General features: G+C 42.1%; 1 protein-coding gene across 2 annotated transcripts in view; it reads left to right on the plus strand.

Moving 5' to 3' along the window:
* Positions 1–14760, plus strand: part of kiaa0586 (KIAA0586 ortholog) — a 490003-nt gene that overhangs the window by 237750 nt on the left and 237493 nt on the right. For both annotated transcript variants that reach the window (XM_048537548.2, XM_048537549.2), the window contains exons 11-12: positions 852–890; positions 1049–1108. In XM_048537548.2, the coding sequence (XP_048393505.1) occupies positions 852–890; positions 1049–1108 (99 nt within the window). The remainder of the gene's footprint in view (positions 1–851; positions 891–1048; positions 1109–14760) is intronic.

A 14760-nucleotide genomic window follows, 5' to 3' on the forward strand; every position in this document is an offset into this window, starting at 1 on the left:
GCTGACTTTGAGGATTCAGAGTGAGAAAGTTGCTTTTACTTGTCATGCAGGGTGACTAGGGGATTATTTTTTGGAATGACCTTCAGAAAGTAGTAATGCTGAAATGCAGGCTTGAGCGCAATGGTATCTTTGTCCATTGGCACATGAAAAGCTCAGTCCAATCTGTTTTCATTTACCTCTACACCCTTTGAGGGGTCAATATTTGAAGCTTTCTTTGCATATTTAGGTGCAATATTTTGAGAGGCTTTCTCTTCAGACAGCCTCTTAACTTACATTACCTGTCATTTATGGCTGTATCAGCCCTCTTGTCAAAAAACGCATTTTGGGAATTACAAATCAATCATGTCCATAGTACTTTGGAACTCTAACCGATTTGTCATGATAGTATTAAACTCATGCCTTGAAGCACATTTGGTTGGAGTCTATGAAAAATTTATAAAATCACCACAGTTCAAAGTAGATGAAAATGCTAATTGTGATAGCTGCATCCTACTGTAGTGAATCGGAATTGTTTTTTCATTTATTTTTTCATGTTAAAGTGAAAATGCTGCAAAGATAGAAATCTATCCAGTGTGAGGAATTTTGAAATTTGATTGTTGGATCTTGTCCCTTTCAAGGTGCAATTGATGTTCATTGTGGTTGTTTGGATTTTATGTTTAAATGCCATTCATTTTATGTTTAAATGCCATTAATTTAATTGTAAGGGCCAGAATTTAAAATCATTGCATTATTATCCATAGTCTAACTGCATTCTTTCCATTATTTCACTCAAGTTAGAAGCTGATAGGTGAGTGATTCAAACTGATTCTGTTCTACAGGGGATTTAATAGTTACTGTGTTATCTCTTTCAGGAGGCAGAGCATTGGCAATCTCAGCTGCAAGGCATAGAGGTTGGTCTTTTGATTCTTCTTAAAATATTCACAATATCTTTAGTTACATTCAGCTATTTGGTAACATGTCGAGACAAAACTAAAAATCACAAAATGTCTGATCCTAAGATGTGACCACTCATTTACATATTTTTTTCGATTCCCTTTCTCTCAAACAGAGTGCCAAGCAGAGTAACAGCCACAAGTCTATTGGCTCAGCATCTCTGCAACATCATCTGGTGAGTTGCCATGGAGATTACTACTGTGTTCACTTCTGCTGTATGTTCGATCCTGAATTCTCTGCCCCCATCCCACCAAACTGAGGTTTGTCACATTTCATGTTGGCAGTTCTCCAGTAGATTTTGGCCTCCCTGCGCCATGTGACCTATTTAAAAATTAAATTAAAGACTTCTTATGATTGGTTTTCTATACTGGCACACTGTATGCAATCTGTATCTTCAGCATTAGTCTGTGAATACAAGATCAAAAACGCAAACCAGCCTATTTGTTTTGGTCAATGCACCCTTCTCCACTGGTACCCACACTTTACATTAGTATATATCAGTAATCTACATAGTGCAGTTATCATTTTTTTAAGTAAAGTAAGCAAGCTTATTTTTCCATTTAACAATTCAGTCCCCTCTTCTAAAGGCTTTGACTCTCCCTTGTGGTACAGTCCCACAAATACCAATCACCTGCCAATGTTTAAATCTTCATGACTACAAGATGGAGTTTTAATTGCATTAGCATCAATCCTGCCTTCAGCTACAGTCTGTGTTAGGAAATTTCCTGCAAGGGTCATTGAACTTCTTACAGACTTACTTGCTTAGAATTGAGACACAATTTGGAAATAAAAAGTTTTTCTTTAATACATTAAAAGCTCCTACATTGTAGGTTCATTTTATATAAAGGTGAGGACTCTCAAAATTTGGTAGAATGTTGACAGTCACAGATTCCTGTTCTGAGAATCTACTAATGTATAGTGTATTTATATTTAGTGGCGGCATGAAGTTGCAGTTGCATCCAAATTTTAAAAAATGGCTTAATTTGTACATATTGCAACAAATGTTTCTTGCTTGCCAGAGGAGTGCCAGAATCTACAGTAATGATACCAACCTTTGTATTCATTACCATGTTTGTTGTGAGTAAAATGTGAGATGCATGGTGGTTTCATCATTTTTTGTTAGCTGCAAAAACTGTAAGGATAACATTGCTGATTTTGTAAATGGCTACTGCACCCTAGTCATAAAAGTGCCCTTTCTCAGTTCAGATTGAGATTTTCAAACCATGGACTTCTCTTCCAAAAAAAAATTGATATTAGGGGCTGCGTTTTCCCAGTAGGTCGGGAAAGAGGAGTTTGGGCTGATTCTGAATCCCAAACCTACCTCAGAAGGAAACAGCCCCTAGTGGATTATGACCAAGGCACCTCTTAGCAAGGATGCAAGGCATCTTCAACCAGAAGTGCTGAGTGGATGATCCATCTCGGCCTCCTCCAGTGGTCCCCAGCATTACAGATACCAGTCTTCAGCCAATTTGATTCACTCCACTTGATATCAAGAAGTAGTTGGAGACACCGGATACTGCAAAAGCTACAGGCCCTGATAACATTCCAGCAATAATACCTGAATGTGCTCCAGAGCTTGCTCCCTAGCCAAGCTCTTCCAGTACATTTACAACACTGGCATTTACCCCACAATGTGGAAATGCCCAGGTGTGTCCTGTAGGTAAAAAGCAGGTCAAATCCAACCCGGCCAATTACTGCTTATCAGTCTACTCTTGATCATTATCAAAGTGATGGAAGGTGTCATCAGCAGTGCTATCAAGCAGCACCTGCTCAGCATTAATCTGCTCAATGACACCCAGTTTGGGTTCTGCCAGGGCCACTCAGCTCCTAAGCTCATAACAGCCATAGTTCAAACATGGATGAAAGAGCTGAATTCCAGAGTTGTGGTGAGGGCGACAGCCCTGACATCAAAGCTGCAATTGGCCAAGTTTGGCATCAAGAAACTCGAGCAAAACTGAGATCAGTGGCTACAGAGGGCAAACTCTCTGCTGCTTGGAGTTGTACCTGGCACATAGGAAAATGGCCGAGGTGGTTGGAGGTCAATCATCTCAGCTGCAGGACATCTCTACAGGAGTTCCTCAGTAGTGTTCTGGGTACAAACATCTTCAGCTGCTTCATCAATAATCTTCTCTCTATCGTAAGGAAGAGGTGGGGATGTTTGCCAATGACTGCACAATGTTCAGCACCATTTGTCATTAAGCAGTCCATGTTCAAATGCAACAAGATCTGGACAGTATCCAGGCCTGGGTTGATAAGTGATGAGTAACATTTGTGTCACTCAAATGCTAGGCAATGATCATCACAAATAAAAGGCAATCTAACCACCACCCCTTTACATTTAATATGTTACTGTTATTGAATCCCCCAGTATCCACATCCTGGGTGTTACCATTAATCAGAAACTCAATTGGATTCATCACATAAACACAGTGGCTAAAGAGCAAGTCAGTGGCTAAGTATACTGCGATGCGCAATTTGCCTGCTGACTCCCTAAAGCCTATCCACTATCTGCAAGGCACAAGTCAGGGGTGTGGTAGAATATTCCCCATTTGCCTGGATGAGTGCAGCTCGAACAACACTCAAGAAGCTTGATAACATCTCAGTCAAAGTAGCCCGCTTGATTTGCTACTATTTCCACAAGTGTCCACTCCCTCCATCACGAACAGTCAGTAGCAGCAGTGTCTGTTCTCTCCAAGATGCGCTGCAGAAATTCAACAAAGACCTTCAGACAGCACTTTCCAAACCCAAGACCACTTCAGTCTAGAAGAACAAGGGACATTGACCGCACCCCCATCTTCAAGATCCCCTCCGAGACTTCACCATCCTGAGTTGGAAATATTATTAGTGTTCCTTCACTGTCACTGGGTTGAGATCCTGGAATTCCTTCCCTCAGGGCTTGTAATGCATAAGAAAAAGGAAGCAAATTCCCTTCTTCCAATCATGAAACATGTATATTTAGTCAAACTGGAACACTGTGATAAATCTGACAAACTGGGAACAAAAAAAAGGCCTTAAAACTAGGGTTACAATTAACCTGAGCTAATAATTTGATTGAAAATGTGCAAATCAAAAGGAGACCAAAGAAATGTTTCATACCATTGTCATAACATGCTTCCAGATTGCTGCTGGAAGCAGTGAAACAATGTGTAGCCATTTCTTCTTGTTAAATATTACCAAGCGAACTCAAGCGTACCAAAATCTTTACACGCAGATAAGAAAAATCATGGGGTGCAAAACCAGAATAAATTGCCTCCCTTTTCAAGGTTGCAGATTCTCTCGATCTTGAAAATAATGAAGGAGCAAGCAGATATTGATATTCCCATGGGATCCTAAATTCCTTTAATCCTTTGACACTATTAATTGGCTTTCAAAATGGTAGGGGGATTAGAAGCCCATTGCAAGAACTATAAAACTGTCAAGTAGTTATCTCACAATGTATTTTTATCGTCAATCTGATGAAGGCTGAGGTTATCAGCTAAAATGGCCTAGTTTGAACATTTGCCAGACTTTGCTACGGTAACACACATATAGACCTGTGTTTTGCTGAGGTTTATTCACGTTATCTTAACAAAAATTGTGCCAATCTTATTGCTGCATTTACTTGGTTATAGTTACTGTTGGTTCCATTTAATTAGATCTGCATGTGTGAAATCACCACTAATATATCAAATACTTCCGTATTTTTAAGATGGATTAAGTATTCTTCCATGAGCAATTGCTGGGCACTGAACTAATAAAGTGGATGGAATGTCATGCATCCTTGTGAGTGACTGCCAGGTGGGGAGAGATGTAAAATCAGGTGAAATTGTGACAATGGTTTATCTGTTGCCTACTTGCCCCCGTTGGAATTTTATGAGCAGCAAGGAAGGCGCATTGGGCACCCAGCCAAATCTTTGGCCAGTTGAGGTGTTTACAACCCAACTTCTACCACTGCTGGTATTTTACATGACAAGGCTGGCACTCTTTGCTGAATTGACACACTGCCAAGGCACTCCCCCCTCAGTGTTGAGTGATGCATCTCCGAACTTCTTGAACCCAGCCTCTGAACCTCAAACTCAGCAGGGTGAGCTGACCTGGTTCCAGCAAATCACAACTTATTTAAATCTTGGTTCTAGGGCTCCCCAACATCTGTAGTCTCAGCAGTGCCTCCATTGCCAGAAGTGCTGACTGTCATTTGATTGGTCAGCGGCTCTTGTAGGTAGGATTCCAATTGATGACCCAAAAACTGTAAAAACCACTTTGTCCTGATGGTGATTTTTGTGCTGCAAGCACGAGCTCAATTAACCTGTTTTATTGAAGATCTGAAAATATTGGGATAACATTGGGTATAAAACTTATGAGTAATCGTCAACCCTCTCTTTGGTTTTCTGCACTTAGAAATTGTGCAATTCTTAGACATGATCAAGAATAAATTTTATCCTTTTTTGCTCCCATAAGGAACCAAACAACTCTACATCGAGCAAACTATTTATGACTAAAACAAAAGTGCAACAATATCAAATCAGCAAAGTAAAATATAGCCAGTGACAAATCAATAAAATGTTGGCAATACGCATCTATGTTGTTCAACATAAGTGAAATTCTTTTATAATTTACATAAATTTTCTTGTTTGTGTTAAGGAGCATGCATCTTGGTGTCTGTTGCAATGTGACATGATGTTATTAACTTTTGTATTTAATCCACACCAAGATAGGGTTCAAGAAACAATGCAATAATACAATAAATATTGCACATTAATTGCCCTTTCTTCAGTCATACTGTTTTGAAATTTCTGCTGGCTTTTTTACTGAAGCTTTTTGTTGTAAGGTTATAGACTCATAAAAAATGCAGCAAAGACGGATTTCATGTAACAGGAGGCTTATGAAGAACAGACCAGTTAGTTTTGCCCTTCTGCTCTTTCCTCTGTTCCTGCAAATTTTCCTCCGTCAAATATCTATCCAATTTCCTTTTGAAAATTGTGACTGAATCTGTTACCATTTTCTTAATTTGTAATTTCCTTGTTTCTTTATTTTCTAATTTTCAAAAGTTTGTAAATTAATTTTCAGCAATCAAGTTTTGTTTTAACTTAACATTTGGGGGCTTAATTGAGTCCCCTTTAATTTTGATATGTTTTGTGACATTTTCAGAATTAAGAAAAGGCAAATTATTATTTTTAAAAGTGATGATTCATACATGGTTTTGTGCAACTTCAACCCACCAATAGATACTATAATTGATATGAAGTGGGAAAAATATTCTGCCATTTGGCCTTTTAAAATTATGATGCATTAAATACTGTCATGCAAACTGAATGTGGCAACTTTATTACATTGACGTTGGCTTCTGTTTGCAGACTTCAGTCAACAGCAGTAATTTTAGTTTAAATAGTGACTTTAACATACATAATGGCCCAAGGCACGTAACTGGGGAAGAAAGTGTGAGCAGTCATGTGAATGCCATTCACTTTATATGGTATCAAGAAATGCCTGAAGGCACAGGATATAGAAAAAACTATGGGCCTTGATAATATTCTGGCATTAGCAGTGAAGACTTGTGCTCCAGAACATCTGCATTCCTAGCAAAGTTGTTCCCGTATAACTACAATGCTCATATCTACCTGGAAATGTGGAAATTTGCGCAGATATATCTCAAAAATCAAGACAACTTCAGTCCTACCAGTTACCACCCCATGAGTCTAGTCTTTGAAGGAGTTATCAACAGTGCTGTCAGGTGGCACTTATTCGGCAATAACCTGCTCACTGAAAATGCACTGGGTTGTACCAGGGTCACTCTGCTCCAGACCTCATTTCAGCCTTAGTCCGAACATGCAAATGGCACTACTTGCAATACCCTTCTGATCCAAAATAGTGGCAGGTGTATGCACGAGAATTAAAAATGCATGTTGCTAACACTACCCGACTCCTTTTTCCTTCAATGCTATTTAATTTGTCCTCATTCTTCCCCTGACTGTTCTAGCCAATATCAGTTAATAACACTTGAAGTAAGTGTGGAAATTTTAATCATCACATGAAACTTCCTTTATGCTCGGGTGATTGCAGGAGCTTGTGTCTGTCCAGGAGGATGTAGCAGCATGTACGTTCAAACTGACAATCTGGCATGAAAACTGCATTGCATGCCAACTGATGTCCTGATTTATCTGTTCTGCATACCTCTAGCTAATGTCAAGTGTGCATGTTAACCTTTGTATCAAAGCATCGTCAGCCACATTTCATGTTGGACTGAAGCATGCACGTTTCAGATGCCTGTTTGGAACCAAAGAGACCTCTGTCAAAACAGATGGTACCGTGCCTAAATTCTTAGCCACATAATCAGTATAGAGATAGCATACATTATAAATACTTCAAATTACCTTTGATACGTTTTTGTTGAAGTATTATGGAGTCTGCTGTCTATTTTTCTGAGAAAGATTTAAAAGAATTTAATAAATCTCAGAATTTCATGTTTTTGATATACTGGTTATTTCTGGCTTTAACTGGGCCACTGTAGATTCAAGAGATAATAGACAGTTCTGTGAGTAGGGTGTTCTTTCTATTTGATTCAATGTTTGAATTTTGCAGGCCTGGTTATTCTCAGTGTTGCTGCCATTAGCAGGTAATCCTCATTCTGTCAAGCAAGCACCAGCACTGACAAAAGACTTGCCAAAACTCAAGATTCAGACAGTTGAACCCAGCTGGGTTACAGGCAGAACAAACAAACATGCAGGTGGTATGGAAAGCTGCTAATTAGCATTTATGTATATGCACTTATTTGATCAAGTCAGTATGTGAAGTGGATTCTTTATAATAGTAACTGAACTTTTCTGTGTGGAGCTGTAATGTTTCGCTCACACTCTGGTTCTAGTTGATGGATGGTACAGGAAAATGACTAGAGGCCACACCAAGTTTTGGTTAACTAGGCTCCTGCAGACTTCGTTGAAGAGTCCTTTAATTGGCATAGGCAATAATGTGTGCTTGTGGAACACTTATTCATTTTTACTCTTTGTATTCAGAATTATATATTTCATAATTCCTTGCCAAGATGGCACTGCAGATCAATATATTTCAGATTAATTCCTCTTGGGCTCCCTTTACACTGCCAGTTTCAGACAGGTCCACGTGTAGTACAGCACTTAAGCAGCTAAGTCAATTTAAATTAACCATAAGGTATACAGAACTTCCTTTGCAAAAATTATAAAAGATAACTACTCACTGTATTGGAGTATTTGGCATACACCAACATTTATCTTGCATCTGTGCTCAGACTTTTCAGTTACATTGGCATTTTTGTATAGAGTAACACCATATTCTGATTCAAGCCGAGAGACTAATCCCGTCAAGTATTTCTGATTAATCTTGCCACCACAGTTAGCTCAGTGGAATACTCTAATTTGTAGTAGCTTAGGAATCAAGAATTTATTCAGGAATTTATACCTAGAATTTAAATTATTGCAGTAGTTGGCCCAACTTATTAAATTTCTTACTGGTTTTAATGGGATTTGACTGTTCATTTCCTGTTCATAATCAGTGGTTTCTTACCTCAGCCAGAGCGGTGATGCTTTTGCCTCTGTCTCTTTGTTGGCTTCTAAATAAAATACTTCAAGAATACTAGATGGATTTCGACAAAACTTGACACGCAGGGCAAGGCCCAAGAAATTTTAATGAAGTTTTAATGATCAGATTTTAATGAAGTTCTGAATCTGAATCCTGATCCTAGATTTTTTAAAGGATCTGTTAACATTGAGCAATAGGTGAATTGAGTTTTTATTAGAATATTTTGCCTTATTTTCTTTCAAATGTTGCGGATTTTCTGAGCTGTTGTGATGGAATCACAGTCAAAATTCAAGTAAAGTTTTCAGAGCAGCTTGTTGAAAGTTGCCAGCAGTACAGCGTACAGTTTAGGGGCTGGGACATGAGGATGAGGAACTTAAGAAAGAAAATGAAAGAGGGAGGCAATCTTGATAGCCACTTGCTGGCTCGGGTGTCCTTGGAAATCTCATCCAAGTATAATACCAGTAACTGCAACTCCATTTCCCAATTACCAACAGTCCTACGCGTTACCTTGTTCTCTGACAATGACTACCTAGCCAAATTGTGAAAACAAAAAGACAATACAAAATAATATTCCAAGTGTATTACTCAAAATATTCCTTATTGTATGCAAAAATCACCCAATCACCAGTGCATTTTCTTAATCCCTGTCTTCCGTGCACCTTTACCATCCTTGGTGTTTCAAGACAATGGCTGCAACAAGGCTGCTGACTTGTAGTTGTCAGTTGCAACTGTTTTTGGAGGTATACCTTGAGCAACTGTAACCTAGGAGCCCTGGCTACTGTCTTAGCATTAGTGGCTGAAATCTGGGCAGCCTAGATGGTTTAGCTACAATGGCAAGTTCACTGGCTGCGTGGTAGAAATAAGAGAAAGAATGTTATCTCTCTGACAGAAGCCAGAAAGTACCCTTCTCCAAGGATCACTTTTCACTCCTACGGGGCAATGGCTCACATTTCCTAGTAATTTCTTGCAGGATAGTTTCCTGGTTTTGTTGTGAAACCCTGCAATCCTCATTGCACACTTGTTTTAATTTTGGTGAAGACTCGTAGCTTTTTTTTGAAAATAAAGGAAATTTGAGGTGCCAGTTTTCTACTGAATAAAAATACAAAATTCCACAGTTTGAAAGAGGATTGTTTTACTATGACAAGAGTCAAAGTGAACACCAAATGATGAGTAGGAAGTGAGTGCCCTTCACACACAGTCTGCACAAATGAGACCTAGCAAAACTGAAATCAATGAAAATTAGGGGGAAAATTTTCCACTGATTGGAGTTATACCTCACACAAAGGAAGATGTTCATTATTCTTAATCAATACCAAGCATCTTAGTCCAAGGATGTCACTGCAGGAGTTTTTCAGGATAATATCAAAGGACTAACCATCTTCAGCTCCTTTCTCAAAGACCTTCCATCATAAGGCCAGAAGTCTTCATACCAGGTATATACTTAGTCTGAGTTTTCTGAAATATACCTTTAAATGTCTGTCACTCTGTCCCTGTTGATCTATCATCCTAACCTAGTATGCCAGTTCACCTCACCTAGCTTAGCTTTTATGCCCACCTTATTTAAATTTAAAACATTAGCCTTTGACTTAATATTCTCCCTTCCAAACTGAATGTAAAATTCAATCATATTGTGGTCACTACTATTGAAGAGTGCCATTACTCTAATGTAATTAATCATCCACAAAAATAAGTCATACCGCTTTGCATATATTGTTTCTTTCATGAATTCTTACTGTTCAACTAGTTCCCCTGACTGAACTATGTCACAGATGTTGGGCTACCCTTCAAGGTCATTGACTGTCCTGTACTTTTCTGCACAGTGCTTCTTTATTTAAACACTACATATGGTGCCTTGTATTTGAATAATTTCTATCAATTTATGTCATCATACCCTTCAATATTCAAGACCCAATTCTTGTCATCCTGCAGCCATGCCTCCGAAATCGTGATCAGATTGTATTTATTTATTTCAATTTGGACTATCAATTTGTATACTTCATCATAAACGCCACATTCAGATGCAGACCTTTTACTTTTGTTGTTTAGTTATTTTTGTTGTTTAGAACATAGAACATAGAACAGTACAGCACAGAACAGGCCCTTCAGCCCACAATGTTGTGCCGACCATTGATCCTCATGTATGCACCCTCAAATTTCTGTGACCATATACATGTCCAGCAGTCTCTTAAATGACCCCAATGACCTTGCTTCCACAACTGCTGCTGGCAACGCATTCCATGCTCTCACAACTCTCTGCGTAAAGAACCTGCCTCTGACATCCCCTCTATACTTTCCACCAACCAGCTTAAAACTATGACCCCTCGTGCTAGCCATTTCTGCCCTGGGAAATAGTCTCTGGCTATCAACTCTATCTATGCCTCTCATTATCTTGTATACCTCAATTAGGTCCCCTCTCTCCTCCTTTTCTGCAATGAAAAGAGACCGAGCTCAGTCAACCTCTCTTCATAAGATAAGCCCTCCAGTCCAGGCAGCATCCTGGTAAACCTCCTCTGAACCCTCTCCAAAGCATCCACATCTTTCCTATAATAGGGCGCCCAGAACTGGACGCAGTATTCCAAGTGCGGTCTAACCAAAGTTTTATAGAGCTGCAACAAGATCTCACGACTCTTAAACTCAATCCCCCTGTTAATGAAAGCCAAAACACCATATGCTTTCTTAACAACCCTGTCCACTTGGGTGGCCATTTTAAGGGATCTATGTATCTGCACACCAAGATCCCTCTGTTCCTCCACGCTGCCAAGAATCCTATCCTTAATCCTGCACTCAGCTTTCAAATTCGACCTTCCAAAATGCATCACCTCGCATTTATCCAAGTTGAACTCCATCTGCCACCTCTCAGCCCATCTCTGCATCCTGTCAATGTCCCGCTGCAGCCTCCAACAGCCCTCTACACTGTCAACGACACCTCCGACCTTTGTGTCGTCTGCAAACTTGCTGACCCATCCTTCAATTCCCTCGTCCAAGTCATTAATAAAAATTACAAACAGTAGAGGCCCAAGGACAGAGCCCTGTGGAACTCCACTCACCACTGACTTCCAGGCAGAATATTTTCCTTCTACTACCACTCGCTGTCTTCTGTTGGCCAGCCAATTCTGTATCCAAGCAGCTAAGTTCCCCTGTATCCCATTCCTCCTGACCTTCTGAATGAGCCTACCATGGGGAACCTTATCAAATGCCTTACTGAAATCCATATACACCACATCCACAGCTCGACCCTCATCAACCTTTCTAGTCACATCCTCAAAAAACTCGATAAGGTTTGTAAGGCATGACCTACCCCTCACAAAGCCGTGTTGACTGTATTTGATCAAGCCATGCTCTTCCAGATGGTCATAAATCTTATCCCTCAGAATCCTTTCTAACACCTTGCAGACGACAGACGTGAGACTTACCGGTCTATAATTGCCGGGGATTTCCCTATTTCCTTTCTTGAAGAGAGGAATTACATTTGCCTCTCTCCAGTCCTCAGGTACGACTCCAGTGGAGAGTGAGGATGCAAAGATCTTTTGTTGTTTAGTTACCTTTGTAACGTGTGGTTGTGACTGTTGGACCGTCCTTAGGCTATTGCTATCTGCCCCTGCCTGCTACTTCGTGACTGTCATTTCTCACTTTATAAACTTCCTCTCTTAACTTGCCGTCAGGTAATAGTCTCAAGATATAACCTTTGAGGTTCGGTTTGAAATTTAGCGCTGTCTGTGCAGAACCACTTTCCTAATTTCAGAGATAATGGGAACTGCAGATGCTGGAGATTCCAAGATAATAAAATGTGAGGCTGGATGAACACAGCAGGCCAAGCAGCATCTCAGGAGCACAAAAGCTGACGTTTCGGGCCTAGACCCTTCATCAGAGAGGGGGATGGGGGGAGGGAACTGGAATAAATAGGGAGAGAGGGGGAGGCGGACCGAAGATGGAGAGTAAAGAAGATAGGTGGAGAGAGTGTAGGTGGGGAGGTAGGGAGGGGATAGGTCAGTCCAGGGAAGACGGACAGGTCAAGGAGGTGGGATGAGGTTAGTAGGTAGCGGGGGGTGCGGCTTGGGGTGGGAGGAAGGGATGGGTGAGAGGAAGAACCGGTTAGGGAGGCAGAGACAGGTTGGACTGGTTTTGGGATGCAGTGGGTGGGGGGGAAGAGCTGGGCTGGTTGTGTGGTGCAGTGGGGGGAGGGGACGAACTGGGCTGGTTGAGGGATGCATTAGGGGAAGGGGAGATTTTGAAACTGGTGAAGTCCACATTGATACCATATGGCTGCAGGGTTCCCAGGCGGAATATGAGTTGCTGTTCCTGCAACCTTCGGGTGGCATCATTGTGGCACTGCAGGAGGCCCATGATGGACATGTCATCAAGAGAATGGGAGGGGGAGTGGAAATGGTTTGCGACTGGGAGGTGCAGTTGTTTTTTGCGAACTGAGCGGAGGTGTTCTGCAAAGCGGTCCCCAAGCCTCCGCTTGGTTTCCCCAATGTAGAGGAAGCCGCACCGGGTACAGTGGATGCAGTATACCACATTGGCAGATGTGCAGGTGAACCTCTGCTTGATGTGGAATGTCACCTTGGGGCCTGGGATGGGGGTGAGGGAGGAGGTGTGGGGACAAGTGTAGCATTTCCTGCGGTTGCAGGGGAAGGTGCCGGGTGTAGTGGGGTTGGAGGGCAGTGTGGAGCGAACAAGGGAGTCACGGAGAGAGTGGTCTCTCCGGAAAGCAGACAGGGGAGGGGATGGAAAAATGTCTTGGGTGGTGGGGTCGGATTGTAAATGGCGGAAGTGTCGGAGGATAATGCGCTGTATCCGGAGGTTGGTAGGGTGGTGTGTGAGAACGAGGGGGTTCCTCTTGGGGCGGTTGTGGCGGGGGCGGGGTGTGAGGGATGTGTCGCGGGAAATGCGGGAGACGCGGTCAAGGGCGTTCTCGATCACCGTGGGGGGAAAGTTGCGGTCCTTAAAGAACTTGGACATCTGGGATGTGCGGGAGTGGAATGTCTTGTCGTGGGAGCAGATGCGGCGGAGGCGGAGGAATTGGGAATAGGGGATGGAATTTTTGCAGGAGGGTGGGTGGGAGGAGGTGTATTCTAGGTAGCTGTGGGAGTCGGTGGGCTTGAAATGGACATCAGTTACAAGCTGGTTGCCTGAGATGGAGACTGAGAGGTCCAGGAAGGTGAGGGATGTGCTGGAGATGGCCCAGGTGAACTGAAGGTTGGGGTGGAAGGTGTTTGTGAAGTGGATGAACTGTTCGAGCTCCTCTGGGGAGCAAGAGGCGGCGCCGATACAGTCATCAATGTACCGGAGGAAGAGGTGGGGTTTGGGGCCTGTGTAGGTGCGGAAGAGGGACTGTTCCACGTAACCTACAAAGAGGCAGGCATAGCTGGGGCCCATTCGGGTGCCCATGGCCACCCCCTTAGTCTGTAGGTATGGTATCAATGTGGACTTCACCAGTTTCAAAATCTCCCCTTCCCCTAATGCATCCCTCAACCAGCCCAGTTCGTCCCCTCCCCCCACTGCACCACACAACCAGCCCAGCTCTTCCCCCCCACCCACTGCATCCCAAAACCAGTCCAACCTGTCTCTGCCTCCCTAACCGGTTCTTCCTCTCACCCATCCCTTCCTCCCACCCCAAGCCGCACCCCCCGCTACCTACTAACCTCATCCCACCTCCTTGACCTGTCCGTCTTCCCTGGACTGACCTATCCCCTCCCTACCTCCCCACCTACACTCTCTCCACCTATCTTCTTTACTCTCCATCTTCGGTCCGCCTCCCCCTCTCTCCCTATTTATTCCAGTTCCCTCCCCCCATCCCCCTCTTCCTAATTTCACTTGTTATTGGTACCTACATGGATTAATGCAACTGAAGGTTTCTCTTCCCTTTGCAAGATCCTCTCAAGATGGAGACTGATGTCCAGAACACAGCCATCTGGAATGTGATGTTTTTATTACAAATAATGGTGTCAATCATCCTCGATATAGTATCATTTATGATAGACCCCTATTGAATTCCCGTACTGAAATTCCGACTCTTATACATGGCGGTAGGAAAGCAAATGCTATGTTGGCCCTCATGGTGGGAAGATTTGAGTACAGGAGCAAGGGTTGTCTTGCTGCAATTTTACAGGGTTTTAATACGATTATGGTTTCCTTGGCTGAGGAAGGATCTCCTGGTTATAGAGGGAATGCACAAAGATTTACCACTTTAATCCCTAGGATGCCAGGATTTGACATATCCGGTGAGAGTGGATCAGTTGGATTTATATTCACTGCAGTTTAGAAGAATTAGGGAAGATGGGGATCCTGTAAAAT

Source organism: Stegostoma tigrinum, chromosome 10 (assembly GCF_030684315.1).
Source record: "Stegostoma tigrinum isolate sSteTig4 chromosome 10, sSteTig4.hap1, whole genome shotgun sequence".
NCBI classification, from domain to species: domain Eukaryota; kingdom Metazoa; phylum Chordata; class Chondrichthyes; order Orectolobiformes; family Stegostomatidae; genus Stegostoma; species Stegostoma tigrinum.